This window comes from Sciurus vulgaris (genome assembly GCF_902686455.1).
Source record: "Sciurus vulgaris genome assembly, chromosome: 3".
In the NCBI taxonomy this organism is placed as follows: Eukaryota; Metazoa; Chordata; class Mammalia; order Rodentia; family Sciuridae; genus Sciurus; species Sciurus vulgaris.
Window position 1 is genome coordinate 180319060 of NC_136463.1, and position 20863 is coordinate 180339922.

General features: G+C 34.3%; 1 protein-coding gene across 1 annotated transcript in view; it reads right to left on the reverse strand.

The window, feature by feature from the left end:
• TRIP12 (thyroid hormone receptor interactor 12) overlaps nucleotides 1-20863 on the reverse strand; it is a 149370-nt gene that overhangs the window by 21435 nt on the left and 107072 nt on the right. The window contains exons 19-34 of the mRNA XM_079132604.1: nucleotides 20102-20255; nucleotides 18770-18998; nucleotides 18349-18467; nucleotides 13887-14094; nucleotides 11358-11458; nucleotides 10998-11172; nucleotides 9811-9952; nucleotides 8532-8723; nucleotides 7159-7310; nucleotides 5564-5721; nucleotides 5004-5077; nucleotides 4502-4701; nucleotides 3756-3883; nucleotides 2313-2464; nucleotides 1484-1626; nucleotides 93-249 (exon numbers count right to left, since the gene is read on the reverse strand). Of these exons, the coding sequence (XP_078988730.1) occupies nucleotides 93-249; nucleotides 1484-1626; nucleotides 2313-2464; nucleotides 3756-3883; nucleotides 4502-4701; nucleotides 5004-5077; nucleotides 5564-5721; nucleotides 7159-7310; nucleotides 8532-8723; nucleotides 9811-9952; nucleotides 10998-11172; nucleotides 11358-11458; nucleotides 13887-14094; nucleotides 18349-18467; nucleotides 18770-18998; nucleotides 20102-20255 (2484 nt within the window). The remainder of the gene's footprint in view (nucleotides 1-92; nucleotides 250-1483; nucleotides 1627-2312; nucleotides 2465-3755; nucleotides 3884-4501; nucleotides 4702-5003; nucleotides 5078-5563; nucleotides 5722-7158; nucleotides 7311-8531; nucleotides 8724-9810; nucleotides 9953-10997; nucleotides 11173-11357; nucleotides 11459-13886; nucleotides 14095-18348; nucleotides 18468-18769; nucleotides 18999-20101; nucleotides 20256-20863) is intronic.

Genomic DNA, 20863 nt, shown 5'->3' on the forward strand with positions numbered 1-20863 from the left:
AATACCAACAGACATAATTACGTATGGCACCATTTCTAATGTTTCCATTGTTTTGAAAAGCTCACTTTTGAATATTTTGGGGAGAGACTTACTTTTTTTCTATCCAATCTAGGTGCAACTCTGCTATCTTGAGAATCGGACTGGTTGATTTCTGGGTTGGTATCAAGTAATCTTTGCATTGCCCGGTCCCGATCAAATGCGGTTACATAAAAAAGCATTTGTCGGGTATCAAAAGGAAAGAAAAATGGGCTGTAAAAAAATGCAATATACATTTATTATCTGGATAAGAATCACAAGCCACTTAAAAAAATCAAAACCTGTACTAGAAATAACGTCTCATATAATACAGAATAATAATTATAAATAGAACCAATGAAGTAGTCTAGTCTAAATAATGAATTTTCATGATTCTTGTTGAAACTTTTTAAAAAAAATTTAAAAAATTAATTTTGAGTCAGGGTCTATGTTACCCAAACTGGCTTCAAACTCCTGGGCTCAAGCAATTCTCATGCCTCAGTCTCCTGAAGAGATGGGACTACAGGCACACAAAACCGCACCTGGCTCTTGCTGAAATTTCTAGGTGCACAAATAATAATAAGTAGCCTTTTTAATATAAAATCTAAAATTCAACCTTTAAAATTCCACACTTAAATCAAGTCTATCCAAGATCAACTTTAATATTTCTGAAGGCTTTCAAGTAAATTTTAAAATAAGACCACCATTTCATGAGGCTATCAATGCCCCTATGGAAAGTGAATTCAGCAAACCCAAGCCCACCATGCCACATAAACATAAATGACAGTTGTACTACTTCATGGTTTTTCCTTCCGGCTTTGGCCTTTGTTTAACTCATCAAGACTGTCAAAAGGCAGCTACTCATTTTCAAAGAATGAATGCTGCAGCACTACTGCACCAAAGTTCTGTCACCTCTTGATGTAGATCCTGGGAGTTCTTAACATTGCTATCAAGAGCACTCCCCATGAGAAAACCTAAATGTTCTGTATCTGATGTTCTGGGCAGTACAGTGGCCATGTGAGGATGTGGCTGATGCTGCTGAAAATCTCAATTTCTAATTTTATTTCACTGGAATAATTTCAATGTAAATAGCCACATCTGCTGAGTGGCCAATATATTTATCAGTGTAGGTTTATAGCTTCTAGATCAAATAGGTTGAGATCAAAGCAACTATACTTTTAGAGTCTCGATTTTATGATGGCAGAGGATTTGACTTTTCTCAATCAAGTATCTTGGGTAAGCTCTCATTTCACATATAATTTAGACAAATACTTTCAGAGAGAAACAGTACTAATTGCAACTTGACTAGTTTGTATGCTAAAGCTACACTACTATGCAAGCTGTGATCAAATGTGACAATGTTAAAAAGCATCTGAATAGGTCCACTAAAGACAATGTTTCTGCATTACAATATATAAAGAAAAACTCAATAACAACATTCACAGGACCAGCAAAGTAATTGTCTTACCAGGTTTTTCCTAGCTCAGTAAGCCATGTTGGGATGTTTCCTGTCATGATTACTAAAGGATCTTGAAGCTGCCTATTTGCTTTTGCTGTTAACTTACTGTTAATAAATTCACTAGTCGGAATAATCTCCTTGCACATTGCATTCTGTAAAATGTTAAAAACAAAAAGTCTACATGTAGTAAAACATTATGATTATATTTATGATTTCTTATTCATCAGGAGAAACATATGCGGAGCACCTAGATTTCATCTCTGTGTTTCCAACATATAGCTTCTTACTAGAGTGTCCTAATACAATTCCCATGACACAGTGCTGACATGACACGGTTCATAAAATACCAAAAGAAATAATTTTCACACTTGCCCACTTCCATGAAGCCACAGGCACTGTCTCAGTTATGGAGGCCAAACTCCTCCTGTCTTCCCTACATATTATATAAATATTAAAAACAGCATACAACTACTACCCAACACTTTACTTGATATACATCATAACTTCAAGAAATGAACCTTTGGCTAAATATACCCAAAATTTTTTTAGCTAATAAATTCAAGTTTAACTTTCATGTTGTATTTTAATTTAATAAATTTATACCTAGAGAATATTTTAGAATCTGCCAAGAGAACTAATCCAAGAATGTAGGCTAGGAAAAATTGAAGTGGGGATAAAGTTTCCATGAATAGGTACGTTGTACTTCACTGGGCTAGGATCCCTGCATTTAGTTAGCTGAACCACTGTTTCTAGGTTAACAGATTTATAACTGAACAAAACCCATAAGATTATAGGTCAAATAACAGACCAGCTTCATAAAAAGGTTAACAGTACTCACATCATACAAATAATACCAGTATCGACTGATGGCATGTAAAACTCTTAGAAGAAGGATCACATCTAATGATGGGTCTTCAAAGGTTATATTTTCAGGTGGTGTGGGAATGAGGTAAACTTCTAAAGGATTTGATACTGATGGGCACACTCCGTCTAGAGAATAAGAAGACCAAAGTTTAATTTTTAATTAAAGTCCAACTACTAAGCCAGTGTAGTCAGGGCTAAAATGGCAGCCAGAAGCTGTGACATTTAATTCTTGATATCTTACTGGTAAGCTATCAGAGTATAGACAGTTTCCCCTTTTTATCTTATACAGAAAACAGGCTTATGAAAAATTTCATTTTCACCTCCAATACTCAAACATTAAAGAAAAAAAACTGACTCATTTACATCTCTCCTTTATACCAGAAATAGTGGCCAACAGTAGTGAAAACAAACCACTTAAATCTAAATTTACTGTTAAGAAAATATTCTGGATTTTTCATATACAACTGAAAACTGTCACATAAGACAGATAAGTATCCCCAAATTGTATTGTAAGAGATTTAGTTACTTAATCCAAGATTTAGTACTAACAAGAGATTGTGATAATTTTTAAGTAGGATCTGTAATACCTTTATTTTTAGACTTCAATAACTGCATTTAAAAGAAAAAAAGTCTGAAAAAAGTGAAATAGTTGCCATTTATTTTTACTAAGTGAAAGAATGAAAAATCCCAATACCATAGCTTTATTAAAAAGACATTTTTAAAGAACCCCCCCAAAAAACAAAAAACAACAAAAAACCACACCACCATAACAACAATCTCAAAATTAAGTGGGTTTTTTTTGGCGGGGGTGTGTGTGGTGCTGGGGATTGAACCTAGGGGCTTGTGCATGCACTGTAAGCACTCTACCAGCTGAGCTATATCCCCAGTCATTTTTATTTTTATTCAGAGACAGGGTCTCACTGTGCCTTGCTAAGTTGCGGAGGCTGGCTTTGAACTTGAAATCCTCCTGCCTCAGCCTCCCGAGTCACTTGGATCACAGGAATGTGCCACCATGCTTGGCTTTTGTGTCTTTTAAATAGAACAAACTTATCATCTGCCATCACTTTTTATAGTCTATTATCTGTTAGATTATATAATTATAATAAATGACAATAAAAATTAAGGGCCAATCTACCAATAACCAGTCACCAGTCTCTTCCTTAGTGAGTATGTTCTACTAGTGAAATTTGTTTCACGAGTTCTCAAAGAATTAGGAATAAACTTTTCCTAACTTCTCACATTTAATTTTGTGGATTCTTTTTCTATATCCTGACGTCAAAGATTTGATTCAAAGTAATCAAACTGTTTGGAGTAATTCATTTCTAAATTATATTCAGTAAAACTTTACTAGATATACATCACAACTTTAAAACCACAAACACAAGAAGACTCCATTCTCTTCTACGCATCATCTTACCATGCCACAACTCATCATGCTTTTTTGCATTTCTAGGAGAAGTTTTCGTTGGAGCTGTTTGGGCTCTTCCTCTTTTACCACCAACACAATCTTTATTACTTTCTTCATCTTCTCTCACAGGTTTGTACCTAAAGAGACAAGAAAGTGTGTAGAACAAATGTAGATTTTAAAACTGCAAATTATTCTACAAAGCCAAACACAGAGTACCCTGAACTCTGTGTGGTCTATGGTCTCTCCCTGTAGTATGGATTTAGAGAATTACCAATGGCACAGCTTCCTAGAAGAGATCACCCAGGTACCACTTTCCTAGGAGGGGCCATATGTGAATCTCCAAGAGTGGCTCTGGAAGAATGGCTCCCCTCTAATATAAGTAGCTCACATAAAAGGCAGTGCAGCAAGTTACATCCAAATGCCTCTGAACTTAAAGATGCCAAACTTCCTATTACCTAAAGGAACATCATGTTATGGAGACATTTCTGTCTCAATTGAAGAACTGAAATAAATCTAGAAAGATAAACTGTCATTATTGCCATGTAAGTTTTCTAATAGACTGAATGGGGAAGCAACAAACACACATATATATGTGCACATGATTAAATATTTAAAGTGGCTTTTCATAATTAAAATATAGGACTTAAAGTCCTCTTTTCCTTACAAAAGTCAACCATGACTTCAATATGAATTCCAAGACACATAAACAAATTCAAAGTTCGTAAAATACCAAAAGAAATAATTTTCACACTTGCCATATTGTGTGAGTCTTTGTCCAAATACCAGCTCTCCCTAGAGGATTGCTCTCATCATCCGTGGATTCTCTTTCATCTTCAGCCTGTATACTGAATTGCCGCACTGCCTGATATACAGTCATGTTATATGGTAGCAAATGTTCTCCGATGTAAAACTGTAGCCTGTGTCTTACATTTCCTGAATTTAAGAACTGAGCAGCCTGAATAAAGCAAAGGAAAAAAAATCCATTAAAGCTATAGGTACTGGCCTTTGTACAGCAGACCACCCTTATCTGTCAGGATTACATTCCAGGCACCTCAGTGGATGTTAGAAATGGCAGATAGTACTGAACCCCATACAGGCCAAAGTTCTCTTATCAGAAATGCTCTGAACTAGAAATGTTTCAGATTTCTATGTTTTTTCTTCTTCAAACTTTGAGATATTTGCATATTAATGTTTTCAGACAGTGGCTGACAATGCTTAACTACTGTGAAGTACAGCACAGTGGGACTGGTATCTTACCAGAGACTCGTCTATTTCCTCATCTGATCCATCATCATCACTGTCTTCATCATCTTCTCTTACTCTTCCATACCCTAAATGCACAGGAGAATGTTAAAAGTCTAACAATTTTACTGGGTCAAAGAAAAGCCTGTATCTACTGGTTAAACTGATATTTTCTTAGAAAAGACATGTTCATACTTGAGCTATAAAACAAACACCTAAGAAAAGTCTCAAACATAAAAATGACCTTTCTACTGCATTCCAACACGAGAAACCAGCTCTTCACTCAAGTAAGCATTCAACCCCTAGTAAGTCCAACATCTGCCTATACATAATGATAGGAACAGGCTGGGGGAGTGGCTCTGTGATAGAGTGCTTGCCTAGCATGCACAAGCCCAGGTTCTATGCCCAGCACTGCCAAAAAGGAAAGAAGGGAAAAAGAAGAAACGCAAGTTGTGACTATCTAGATTTTATCAGAAGCAGCATTAAATATGGAAATATATTTCCATATATATATATCCCTCAATACTAATTCCATCTCAAATACACAGACACACAAAAGCATTTATGGAAAGTACCTCTAACTACAAGGTATCTCTCAATAGCTTGTACCAAAGCCAGAGGGTCGATCTTGACAGGTCCACCCTTCCATTGCTTCACATTTGCACAGTCAGGATGTCTTTGTAACTGGCATTTCAACTGATGTGTGTTGAAAAATTTTAAAGCCTGTGATCCTCTGTTGAGAGAAAAGCTCAAAATAATTTATGAAAAAAAGTTATTCTATTATTTTCCACAATTGATACACATTATTCAAAAAGTAAACTATTCATTTTTCTAAAGTATAAAGTAAAGCATTTATAGTTCTGTAAATGATGAAGTCAATAAATCAAGTAATTTAGTAAAAGCTAATGTGTGTGTATGCATGTACGCATCAATGTTCAATGTGTCCCACTATGAATCCATGTGAGCAGAAATATTGTACCATGGATATTTGGATATTTCTGTAGAAGAAAAACTCAACTATTTGAGCATACCCACTTGCACAATATTCTGTCCTTTCATATTAAATTCCATTTTAAAACAAAAAGAAGCCTCTTTTTGGCCTTCAAAGATTTTAGCTATTAACTTACTTTAAAAACTAACCTTTGAAATTTATTTTACCACATACTTTGGAATGAAACAGTTTAAGCTATTGCAATTAAAATCTGGTAATGATGCTTAATATCTCATTCCTGAAAAGCTCTAGCAACAGATAGAAATACAGACAAACTCAAAATGTGTTTCTCTGTAAGATTCTATAAAGCATGCAAAAAGAGGTGAAATATTTTATTATTATACCTATATTAAGCATACATGTTTAATACAAATTTTCAACAAAAATTAAAAGCTTCAACTGTGCTTCTTAAGCACAGTTGAAAATGTGCCTTTATGTCGTAAGTTATTCCAGGACAGTATAACAATCCAAAATGAATATGTCACACACTACATTTTAAATTTCAAAGGCAGTACAAACAACCCTAGTCTATGCTGTGATAGCTTTATTCAAAAATATATGCTGTTTTTGGTCAAATTTTTAAAAATGTTTTAAAAACACCAGACTGAGTTTTAAAATGAAACAAATTTCTTATCGTCTAAGCTTCAATCACAATATTCCACGAAGTCTGTAACATTCCATAACACACAACATATTAACTTTTACAATTAATTATTTCTGTAACACAAATTCTTACATCTACACTGTAGAAAAAAAAGCAATTTTTGTTAATAAAACGTCTAAATTACATTTACTTGTTGAAACATCAAAATATAAGATTATGACAATTTATATCACATATGGAATCACCAAAGTATGTAAACATTTTATTATTCCTATCCACAACATTCTTACGTAAGTTTTATATACTAAGGTATATCAATTTAAAGAAAACTAAGTTTCTTAGAAAAGTTGCCAAAAGTCACTGGTTTACATACTTTTAAAAGAGGTTTAAGACACATGGTATAATCTTAAAAGATAAAAAGCATTTGATTCTTTCTTTAGATACTCAGTTTCTTCAGTCATTACAGAAAAATATTATTTAGGCAGACCACAACTTTACCAGACCCCTTGCCACTTTACCTCAAAATAACCACCAAATTTCCAGTGGTAAGGGCATACCCAAGCAATGGTCCTTACCTGCCTCCTGTCCCATTTCCACTAGGGAAATCATGTACTTTGACTGGAAACTGTTCCATCTGGCTGAGGCAGTTGTTCATCTTGTGAACTAATGCCAGCAAAGGTGCATTACCCACTGGTTCTACTCTTCCAATGGGTTCTTCTCCAGGAAGCTAAAGTTATAAATAAACCATCAGTTAAGTGAGGTCTTTTGAGAATGGTACTACACAAGAAAATTTAATAAGCACTTATCTTTTATGAAAGATTTGATTGGGACAATGTTTCTAAATACATTATTTCAACAAAGACATTATTTTTGTTCAGCCCATAATCCTTTATTCACAATTGTCACATCCAAACGTCTCTGAAAGCACAAGTCATTTGGTGGTGAAATCTGACCAGACAGATCCACATTATTTGCAATCTTTATTTACCTGATTATAGTTAATATCTGTGCTTTGCTGCAAAAATATTAACGTGAATGACATAGAGTGCTGCTAAGAATCTGCCGGGATTATTAACATACTGTATCACCAAACTCTTGAAACCCAACCAGCCCCAGAAGTTTCAGATAACAAGACTACAGACCAACAGATAATCTCAAGCATGGTATAAAACTATATCCAATGATGTCACATTATCTATTAAATCTCCAATAAGCATCAACTGTGCTTTAGGTAGTCCCATAAATTAAAAGAATATAAGAAGTGCTCAAATGTCTCTGAACACTGCAAGGGCATGGTTAAGGAGTTCTGCTAATATACAGAGAGTAACCCTTAGGCCCAATACACATGATAATCCAGAAACTTCCTGAGGATTCAATGCCTTCTCTAAAGCACCTATTTAAACAGGAGAATGTTAAGTCAAACAGCATTCATATGCAGTGAGTGTGTGAAGTACAGGGAGCCAGCCTGTGGTTTCTGGTTATGTAATCTACATAATAAATGATGAAGGAGTACCCTTGAATGGAACCGTTAGACCTGTTTTACATTTCCAAAGGGAAATATATGTATACCCTGTCTTATGGTTATAGATACACTATGTCCACCTATTTTCCTAAAAATAGATATTGAAAACTAAAATAAATGTTGAGAATAAAATATACTGAGGTAGGAGGACTAACAGGTTGTCTTCTAGGGAGAAGGAAAAAAAACACACTTCAAGATACCATGATCACACAAAGTAACATGGGCTTCATTAAATCACCAATTCATTGTTTTACTATTTACTTTGATATATAGCAATCCAAGAAGTCTAACTGCATAAGCAAGGGAGAAACTTTCTCTTGATATCCTGACCAACACCTAGCAGAAATTTTATTACTGGGATGAAAAAACATACTAGTAAACACTGATTCTGATATTAAGATAGACAAACGTTATTAGATAACTTACTGGAGAAGAAAAAAATACGTGAAGAAATCTCTTTAATCTGATCTCTCTGCTCACAGCATCCTTTTCGCTTTTAGATGTCAAATATAACAATAGCTGCTTCACGAATCCACTATGCTGGATTTCAAATGATGAAACATCTGATTCTGAGACTATGCTACGGATTTCTACAAGGCACTCAGCTCCACCATCCACCTAGGGGAGATGGGGGAGAGTTGTGAATAGTATTTCTATATTGACTTAAACAACACTAACACAAAATTCACATTTCCCCAGAGGAATTAAATATATTCTCAATGCCTTTGAAAAAGGAGGATAAAGCTAGGTGTAGGGCTGAACATTTATAATCCCATACAAGGCAGGATTACAAGTTTGAGGCCAGCCTCAGCAACTTATTGAGACTCTATCTCAAAATTTGCAAAAATAGACTAAATAAAAAAGGTAGGGGATGTAGCTCAATAGTGAAGTGCCCCTGGATTCCATCCCCCGCATAGTTCAGAAAGCAATAAAGTGGTCAAGGGAGTAGGCTTGAAAAACAGGATCTGACACCAAGATACACAGAATGTTATACATTTCATGAAAAAAAAAAGTATTCAAAATAACGAGGGAAAAAACATTTATATAATTAACCAATGTCATTTTCCTTAGAGAAAAAAGAGATAAAGAATACAAATTAAAGAGTAAGGGAATTTAACACCAGAATGAAAAGATGAAATAAGAATACAAAATATGGCTTCAAGTTAACACAAGCAAAATCTTAAAGACATAGACCATTTCTTAGAAAATTTAAACCAAAGTTGCTCAAGGTACATCAAAAACAAGACCCCCCCGCAAAAAAAAAAAAAAACATATGAAATGTAAAAGGAATATTAAGCCTCTACCCTCTCCCAACTATTATGAGACCTCAGATGGAGAAAGGTAAGGAGAGACAAACCAACTTTATTATTACCAGTTCGAAGGAATTTAGAAAAGAGATGTGCTTGGGGGACACTACTAAAATATCAAGAAATGATGGGGGGGGGGTGAAGAAATGATGGACTGTGAAGAAAAGAAAGTCAAAGAGGAACTTTCTAGTACATTTCATGATAAGATAAATCACAACAGTCAAGAGACAAGTCAAAGAAACGTTAGGGGTAAGATACATTATTTGGTTTAAAAAAAAAAAAGTAAATCTATGATAGCTAAATTCACAGAAAGGTAGAGTCATCAAGAAAAGAAACAGCAAGAATAAAGAGATGCTGGAAGAGAATGAAAGGAGTAGCAAAAGCACTGAACGTGATACCTGGAGGTTGAGTTGTTCAGTTGCAGCACAAAGTCTCTGAAGGACATTCAGTGCAGGGTTGCTTCCATCCATATTCTCAGAACTAAAGTAGCGCTCTACAAATTTATGTGCCTGCTCCTTAATCCAACCTTTAATTTTTTCTCAAAAAAAAAAAAAAAAAAAAAAAAAAAAAGTGAGATATTACATTCTCAGTGTATACATTATGACTTTTGATCACAGGAAAGTAAATAACTACATTTAAAACCCTTTCTGGTCTATGCTTAGATGAATAAGTTCAGGTTGTATACTAATCAAATTAAGTTTCAGTTTGAAAATGGGCTATAATGTACCAAGAGAACTACACAGGTATTTAAAATACATTTCGGGTCATTACAGGAAACAGTGAACAAGATATTCTAATTTCTTGTTACTCTACAATGTAATGGTTTCCTAAAGTGTTCACCCAAATGCAATTTTACATGATTGTTTCTCAAAGTACAGACATATCTACACGTCTTTACTTGTGTTCCCTGGAAAGTTGAAGTAAAACTATTGAGAATCATGCACCCTTTTAGATGTGTGATAACCTATGACAAATGAGATCTGGATTTTAATTTACAAGGGCTGGTGGCTTCAGAAATATATTTGCTTAATTATTTTTATTAACTGGAACTCAGGGAAAAAAAACTAAAACAACTAAAATTTCTAAAAAGTATGTGTATTTTCTCAATGGCATTTAATTTTTGAAATTTATTCTTTGCAGAGGAAGTTCTGCATGTTGGTGTTCTATATTCAGAGTCAAAAAGAAAATAACCCCCAAAGGTCTTAGAAGTTAATTTGTAAATTAATATGAAATAGGCTCTCCTCCAAAATCCTTACATTTGATTGGAATGGGAAGAAAACTGTCATAAAAACATATGTGTGGACAGAAAATGCCAGCTTGTCCTTGTCTAGAATAAAACTATGGAAAAGTTTCCATCAGGAACATAATTTGGTTTTGAAATGGAAGACTGCAATGTAGGAAAAAGCCAGATGCAGGATTCATGAATTTAGAATATACCTCATCTTTGAGCTATGCCACTTCTGAGAACAAATTAAAGTTCTGTGTCCACGAATCATCTCCATACAATAAATGTGCTGAATGAAACAATGTTAAGGTTTCTGATAAAAGAATAGAAGCAATACAGAATTAGCCCCCCCCATTTCACCTATTATTGGATATTGTGTCCTTTGAGGCAGCTCTGGCAAGACCACTAACTCCTGCAGTTCGAGCGGGCTCAATGTTGTTACTGTTGGACTGTGCACTTAACCTTCCCCATGTTTTTGGATTCAAGCTTGCCAGGAAAGATGATTTAGGTGACTGAGTAGTGGTGGGGCTTTTAGCTATGAAAAAACAAAAAAGAACACAACAACAACAAAAATACAGTTAATCGCTTTGGCATAATTGATGAAAACCAACTGAGTTTAAGACTCACACAGTCCCAATACATTAATTAACAACAACAACAACAAAAAAAGTAACATCACTGGATCTTCTAACAACTTGGGTATTTAGTACAATGTCTTACCTTGATTGTCTACTTTGTCATCATCTCTTGGAGGTGAGTACTTTGGCCTTCTTGGCCCTCGTTTTGGCAGTCGTTTTCTCTTTAGAACATCACTTAATCGACTAATATGTGGGGAAATATGGGATAAGTTTAGTAATAACCAATTAAACAGTAAGCTAAAACAGCAGAAATAATGAGTAACGAAATACTACTGAAACAGTGTATCTTTTAGTGATAATCATTTAGTGATAATCATTAAAATCATTTAGTGATTATTTAATAAAGCTGATTCTGTACCAGTCATGTTCTAGATATGTACTAATAAAGGAAATGATTAATACTAAAACTAAAAACTAGGATATATGATTAATCCTCTATGTGTTCAGCTTTATTTAAAAATGTAGTGCATAAAGTATATAAAAAATACACAAAGAACCAAATTAGTAAAAGCTGTGTGATCACCAACGAGAAAGTGTGTGTCAAATGTGAGTACTAAATTTCTTTCCTAATCTAAATGATAACAAGTAAAATATTCAGGGTACTTAGTGATCACAAAAATCAAAATACTTTCCTAACTGCTTATAATATCTTACCCAAATTAATTTCATGGTGTATCAGTGGCAATAACATCTTGAATGAGTGCACTTACTTATGGGGGTTCTTAAAACAAATTATGTATCTAGTTAAGTGACAGTGTAAAGGAACCTATTTTTAAGTAGAACCATGAATGAAATTGAACTGTATATAGCTATTGTTCTTAACAACATTAGAAATAATTTTAAATAGCATCAGGTTCTTAAAATAACAAAACTACATAAGATGAAAAAGATGAAATATTCTGGTTCTTTCAATCCTCAGCACCAAAAAAGTCAATGAATGTATGTATGTATGTAAGTATGTATATTCTGGTTCAATTGGTCTGTGGCTCAAGTAAAACTGAAAAAATTTGGGGAAAATTCTTCCACATCTGACATTTCTATGGCATAAGCTTAAAAATGTGTTCAAATGTGCTTGATAATCAAGTTAAAAGGAATTTCAAATGATAAATCTAAAATATGATCAATCATTTCCTACTTTAAAAATGAAATTAATGAACTTTTCACTTGAAATATAAAACAAAATATTTTTAAAGTTTCTCTTTCTTTGGAATCATGAATTGTTAGATTCTATAATCAATCAACTTCTTAAAGTGGCTCAACAATACTGCATTTATCTGACTTATATCCCAGGACCCTGAAATTCACTTGTACACTTAGGATGGGTGTCTCACACACCATTCCTGCATCATACAGCGAAACCTATCTACAACAACAGGGTTATTGCGGCCACACTGGGGAGGAAGGAGAAGGGATAACCTGGCTGGAAGGGAAAAACAACACATGCACATGTGCAACCTCAGAACTGGGAAGGTGGAGGACCCCCATTATTCTTCCCAGTCTCCTTAAACATGGCCAACAATATAGATGCCACCTAAACTTTAAGTAGTTTTCCTAAAATAACAGTCCCTACTAGAAGTCCCAATTTAATACAAGCCCTAGAACTGCCAAAAATCACATTTAAGCTAGCATAGACAACTGCCAGAAGGTGGCACCAAAAGTAGCTCTCTGTATCTAGCTCTACAACTAGTGAGTCACATAGGACAAAGGACCCTGAAGTTTACAAGCTTTACTTTTTGAACCCCACTTATTGTTTGTTTTACCAAGACTAACTTTTCAGTTAAAAAAGAGCAAAATTGGAGCTGGGGAGATAGCTCAGTTGTTAGAGTGCTTGCATTGTAAGCACAAGGCCCTGGGTTCGATCCCCAGCACCCAAAAAAAAAAAAAAAAAAAAAAAAAAAAAAAGAGCAAAATTACACAGAGAACATTCTAAATTTCAGAATTTGGTCTTTATCATTTACCATTCATATAGCAATATTAAAGTTTCTAACTCCAAAGAAACAAAAACACTTTTAAAAAAGTGTGATGTTTATAATTCAACAATATGAAAATCATTATGAAGGGTTGGTAACAATCTTAATAATAGTAAAAAAGAGATTAATTGGTGGAAGGAGAGGTTTTAAGAACTACCATTTTCCTTTGTTAACAAAGCAAGGTATCTGCTTCCATTTGCTAATTAAAGATAAATGGGAAATCAGGTATTTCTGCCTTGTTTAAAACTTCAGTTGTTAATATTTTTCACACTACCAATACCTGGATGTCTCAAAGGTTGTACATATGCAGCAATACAGTAAACAATCACATAATTATGAAATCAGAAACTAAAGCTGAAATCCCATATCTGTAATATTATGCAATTTACTAAGGTCTCTGAGCTTTTAATGTCAATAGAAATGGCAATGTATCTCTTGAAGTTCCAGAGCAAGGTCAAATAAAAATAAAGTAGATTTCCCAAAATGTTTTCCTCTTACCTACTAAGTGTCTAACAAAAGTCATAAAAACACAAATGTCCACTATCTGACATTTCACTATTTAACTCACTGTTTGAGTCTCAGGTTCCAAAGGACAGCTAAAGGCAAAGAGCGTAAAAAATCCTAGTGAAAGTCTCACTTACCCTTGAGGGCTTAGATCTAAAGAATCATCTCTGGTGTGCTGCAAACTGGGAGATCCCAAATCAGCTGTAGCATTAGTGGCGGCTGTGGCTGTTCCACTGCTGACTGATGTCGTGGACCCCAAAGATCCTGACCCATTTGTACACGCCTTTGGTGGACTTGTCAACAAAGACTCTGATTCTGCTAAATGTTTTACTTGATGCATTACACCTTTATAACAATGGGGATAAAAAGGAGTTGGTTTAGTTAGGACCAAAGGCCACCTCGTACCATTACAAAATCCCTAAATGCTAACACCAATATGCACAGAATGATCAAACAATAGCTTGCAATGGAGGAAAGTTTAGAGGTCACAGATTTCAACTTGACTCAATCAGAAAAATGTAAAAATTCAAAGTTAAAGCAAGATATTTATACTGAATATGTCTTCTCAGCTTTAAAACTAGATCACAGACAGGGTACACACACCTATAACCACAGCTACTTGGGAGGCCAAGGCAGGAGGATTAAACATTTGAGAATGGCGTCAACGACTCAGCAAAACTGCCTCAAAATAAAAAGTACAAAGGGATGGAGATGAAGCTTAGTGAAAGAGTGCCCCTGGGTTCAATCCCTAGTATTGTACAAAACAAAACCAAAAACAACCAGATCATATAAAATTTAATAGGGACGCAAATCAAGTCCTACTCAAAGTTCAAAATATTCACTATAAAAACAATAATCAATTACAGAAATACAGTACATCTTATGATATAATCAGTCAGGGGAAGGGGGAGGTACCTAGGACTGTTATAACTTCAAAGTGCTACAAGTTGACACTGTTGTTCAAGGTGGTGACTGTTACTGTTGGAGGCATATGAGGAAAGTTAAAACTGTAAACTTGTGAAGTAGGGGTTCTCATCTGGGCTAGGATCACAGAAGTTTATGTACATAAAGGCAAGGACACCTGTGCAAACTATATATAAATTGAAATGAATCTGAGGGAAAGTGCACACATTTCCATTGTGCTGGGGAAGACTTCAGAGCTTCCATCAAATTGTTAAAACAAAAACTAGATCAATGGTACAGAATAGAGGACACAGACACAAGCCCAAATAAATACAATTTTCTCATACTAGACAAAGGTGCCAAAAATATGCAATGGAGAAAAGATAGCCTCTTAAACAAATAGTGCTGGGAAAACTGGAAATCCATATGCAACAGAATGAAACTAAACCCCTATCTCTCACCCTGCACAAAACTCAACTCACAATGGATCAAGGACCTTGAAATCAGACCAGAGACCCTGCATCTTACAGAAGAAAAAGGAGGTCCAAATCTTCACCTTCTTGGCTTAGGATCAGACTTCCTTAACAGGACTCCCATAGCACAAGAAATAAAAGCAAGAATCAATAACTGGGATAGATGCAAACTAAATAGCTTTCTCTTGGCAAAGGAAACTATCAGCAATGAGAAGAGAGAGCCTACAGAGTGGGAGAATATCTTTGTCATTCATACTTCAGATAGAGCACTAATTAATTTCCAGAATATATAAAGAACTCAAAGAACTCTACACCAAGAATACAAATAACCCAATCAACAAATGGGCTAAGAATATGAACAGACACTTCACAGAAGAAGATGTATAAGCAATCAACAAACATATGAAAAAATGTTCAACATCTCTAGTAATAAGAGAAATGCAAATCAAAACTACACTAAGATTCCATCTCATCCCAATTAGAATGGCGATTATCAAGAATACAAGCAACAATAGGTGTTGGCGAGGATGTGGGGACAAAGGTACACTCATACACTGTTGGTGGGGCTGCAAATTAGTGCAGCCACTCTGGAAAGCGATGTGGAGATTCCTTAGAAAACTTGGAATGGAACCACCATTTGACCCAGCTAACCCACTCCTCGGCCTATACCCAAAGGACTTAAAATCAGCATACTACAGAGATACAGCCACATCAATGTTCAAAGCTGCTCAATTCACAATAGCCAGTTTGTGGAACCAACCTAGATGCCCTTCAGTTGATGAATGGATAAAGAAACTGTGGCATATATATACACAATGGAATATTACTCCGCCATGAAGAATGATAAAATTATGGCATTTGCAGGCGAATGGATGAAATTGGAGATTATTATGCTAAGTGAGATAAGCCAATCTCAAAAAACTAAAGGACGAATGATCTCGCTGATAAGTGAATGAGGACATATAATGGGGGGTGGGAGGGGTTAGCGTTAAGGTTAGGGTTAGGTTTAGGGTTAGGGATAAGGAGGGTGGTAAGAATGGAGGAAGAAAGGACTGTATAGAGGGAAAAGAGGGGTGGGGGGAAGGGAAAAAAATTAACAGAATGAATCAAACAACATTGCCCTATGTAAATTTATGATTACACAAATGGTATGCCTTGACTCTATGTACAAATAGAGAAACAACATGTATCCCATTTGTTTACAATAAAAAAAAAAACTGTGGTATGCATATATACAATGGAATATTACTCAGCTATAAAGAATAATAAAATTATGGCATGTGCAGGCAAATGGATGAAATTGGAGAATATCATGTTAAGTGAGATAAGCCAATCTCAAAAACCCAAAAGATGAATGATCTCACTGATAAGTGGATGATGACACATAATGGGGGGTGGGAGGGGGGCAAGAATGGAGGAAGGAGGGACTGTATAGAGGGAAAAGAGAGGTGGGAGGGGTGGGGGGGAAGGAAAAAAAATAACGGAATGAAACAAACATCATTACTCTATGTAAATGTATGAATATGCAAATGGTATGCTGTTATTCCATGTACAAACAAGAAACAACATGTATCCCATTTGTTTACAATAAAAATAAATTTAAAAAAAAAAGGAAAAAGATGTCAGAATGAATTTAAACTTCAGACAAATGTTTCACAAATATTACAGTGCTGCTGGAGCATACAGTATAGGACCAAAAAGAAATGGGAAAAAAAGCAAGCATATTCAGGAAGAAGTGACATTTAAGCTGAAATCTGAAAGACCATTAGGACCAAGACAAATGCAAAAAAGCAATACCAGTTCACACTTCTCCATAAACTTCACAATGTATTTGCTATACAAACATTTGAGGTTGGGAAATACAACCTAATGGCACAAGAGGTTCCTATCAGAGTGGGAAAACAACAAAACCCTCCCCTAATTCTCAAATATTTCCCCAAACCAGTAAAGTTTAAACAATTAGAGTAATCCCCTCTGCAAAAAGAATATCAAAACTAATACAGAATGTAAAATATAACATAATCTGAGACTAAAAATAAGAAGACATATCAATGCTTTTTTGAGCCCCAAATGTCAATTCCTATATGTACCTGACTTGTTTCTAATAGTTACCCTACAGTAATAAAGTTTGCTTTGTATTTCATATAAATAAATGCTGTTTCAAAGTGTTATTTAAATAAAACCTACTTTAATGGTGAAAACCTCTTCTCATTCTGCTCAATACTATTATATTTGACTGTCCATTGCATTCTCAAGATATGAAGAAATTAAGAACAAAGTTGAAGAAAAGGTGGTTAAAAGAAAACAAAACAGATCATATACAAAAGAATTTCAATTGTTTCCAGAAAAGAAGATAATACTAAAAAATTACTTGAGGGAGAAAATATATTTTTCTCATGTCCCCATAAGACCTTAATATCTTAAAAGACCAGAAAGGTTTAAAGAAATGTCTGTTGGGGCAGGTGCTGTAACTCTCAGTGGCAGAGAACTTGCCCAGCATGTGTGAGGCACTGGGTTCAATCCTTATCACCACATAAAAATAAATAAATAAAGGTAAGCTGTCCATGTATAAAAAAATATATATTATATCTATATACATATATATATATATAAATAAAAAAGGAAAAAGGAAAAATTTCAGTTGAGAAAGAACTTCTTGATGAATGAGGTAATATTTTGACAGGTTTATCTCTAAAACCTTCATGAAAAATGGAAAAGTATCAGGTTTACCAGGTTGACATTCAAATGGTGCAAACTGAAGAATGAGACAAACTGCATTCTAGAAGACTGTTGCAAGCCTTAAAATATCCCAGTATCTACACAATAATAAATCCTCTCACATGAGAGTTTTTCTGATGTACTGATACGATTCTAAGAAACAAAGCAACATTTGACCTTCTGAAGCAATCTTTATGGGTAGCCATATATTACCTATATGTTAAAAGTCCACGATTGATTTTGGATTAAGTATTTATGGAAACATTCAGCTCATTGAAAAATACTAAGTATTCATTAGTTGAGTACAGTAATGTGCATACTACCTACATTTACATGATATACAAACATATACATAAAAGACACTCTACAGCAACTTAAGCTCTAAGTATATAAATATCTGATATTTCAAAAAGCTCATACTGTCTGTAAATTTAAAACTATTTCTACTGAAGTATTATCTTGACTAAATGATTGATCATTAATTTGTTACCAGGAATGGCATTACCTTCTCTTCTGAAGTAAACACTAAAAATATCAGGTAACTTCTGCATTAAAATTTCTGCCATCTGAAGTGCTCCAACTACTATCTTCAGATCTTGGCTTGATAGCATGGAAGCAATGTGACTAAAAAAAGAAAGCATTCATATATAAAAACTTTGTCTGAACTTAACATTATTTTTGGCCATACTACCTTAAATTTGAGAACAAAATATTTTGTCATGAAATCACTTCATCATTGTAACATTTTTCTTAAACTATTATTTTTTATATTTTATACTTTTTAATTAAAGTTTGATTATTAATACAGGACTCAATATACTCTAGTGATGTACATATTTTTTTTCTGTAGTCTGATTTTGAAGGTTCCTGAAATTATTTGCAAAGACCTGAATTTCTAAATGTTTTTACTATTACCATGAACACACCTTGAAACAGCATGATTTTTCAGAACATCCTTCAGAAGTTCGGCATCCGCAAAATAAATTATTCTAAGAATTGCTCTAAGGCACTTATGTCTGACCGCAGGTCCTGCTGAGGAACTATACACTTCATAAAGAACACCAAATAATGTCTTAATAAAAGACTTAGCCAGTTCCGGATCCTCTTTCATAAGCTGTGCTCGAGCATCATCCTTCTTTAACTCTGAATATCCACCTTTAAAAAAAAAAAAAAAAGTACAGTTAGTTCTAAAGTGAAAGACTTCAGAAACACAATATACAATGAAACATGTTTAAGTTAATGTAATTATTTGCTTGAAACTTTTTTTCATTCAACTGTGGTCTACAAACTAAAGGCAGTATTAAGACAAAATTTAGACACAAAAAACTACTATTATAAACAGTTGAAGATTGTGAGGTATCGCCACACCATATCTCTTTATTTTAATAACATAATTCAGAGAACTATTGGGGAAACATCAATCCTAACAAACTAAAACACTCTTAAGAAATAAGCAGAGTCTAAGAAATGGACAGTACTTAGCAGAAAGCTATATAAAATGGATAAACAAGGGGATTTTGCCACTTTGCTTAGAGGAAATAAGTATAGGGAAAAAGTAACTGAGGAAAACAGGAGGTGGAAAAGTTTGGTATGTCCAACACAGTCTATCACGTGGCTTGTAAATAAAATCTTGTAAGAACGAACCATGCACATTTGTTTATATAGTATACGTGTCTGCTTTGGAACTACAAAGGCACTGGCCAGTATAGAGAATTATGATTTAAAGAACCTAAAATATTTACTCTCTGGCCCATTTCAGAACAAAAATTCACTGACCACTGCAAAATCAATGAACTGAATCCCAGGGGAAATTCAGAGAGAAATTCTTAAATTAAGGGGTGGGTGGGGAATGTCAGGAACATGAAGAAGAAAAAAAAAAAAAAAAAAAATCACTATTGTCTGTTTTCTTCATTAGTTAAGAGAATTTTGTCAGGAAGATATAAAATAAAAACAACAGGAAAGAACTAATCTGTTAGATGGATAAAACTAAAGGTAGAGCAGGGTTAATAGAATCTAATAAACACCTGCATTGGCTAGTTTTAACTGGAGTTCTGAGACATCACTGCGGGAAAGATACCAGCTGTGTAATATGGTTCATTCATCAATTATGGAACATGAATTTTAAAAAGAAAAAAAATTACTGTTAGCAAGTGCCTTAAGCTGAATAAGGACACTTAATGAAACAATTATTTATTATGCAAACAGAAAACACCACTCACACTATAGAATAGCACTATTTTAACTCCCAAAGTACTTACTAGTGTTAGTATTGGCTAAGGGGTTAGGTTTTCTCTGAATGGCACGTGCTGTTCCCGTGTCCTCATTGATTTGCTGCATAGAATTAAAATCAATAGTATAAACTCGTCCCAGAGTGGACAAGCTTATCTCATCCTCACCGACCTGATGGGCTGCCTGAGAGCAAAGAAAGAGAAACCTTGAATATAAACATGGAGAAATTCATTACCCTAAGACACAGCGGAGACCCTCCATACATATTATCTTTTTATTTTTATTTTTTCAAACATCAGGTCTTAGAAGATGAAATAACAGAATATGGAAGATTTGATAAGGGTGGACATGACAATATTCATTTATTCAACCAATTATTTTTAATTAAACAGAGATATACACCTAAGTTCCTATGAGGCACCCTTAGACATAAATGCATATAAAATTCTGATGAAACATTAAGCCATGTAGCAACACTGGTAAGAAGATACCATTTCATCATTTGCATTAAAGAAAGGTTGGTTTTTTTTTTTTGTTTGCTTGTCTTTTGTTTTTGTTTTTTGCAATGCTGGGGTGGGTCTCATGCATGCCAGGTGATTGCTCTACCACTGAGTCATAACCCCAACTTAAAGAAAGCTTTTAAGATATTGCTGAGAGAAAAAAAAAAAATTATTATCCATAATCTTAGAATCCAATTCCTAAATCAGAAAGATTTTTTATATAATGAATTCTTTGCAATACACAATATCCTCCGTTAAAGAAAATATCCTATAAAACTGTCCTTGAGTACA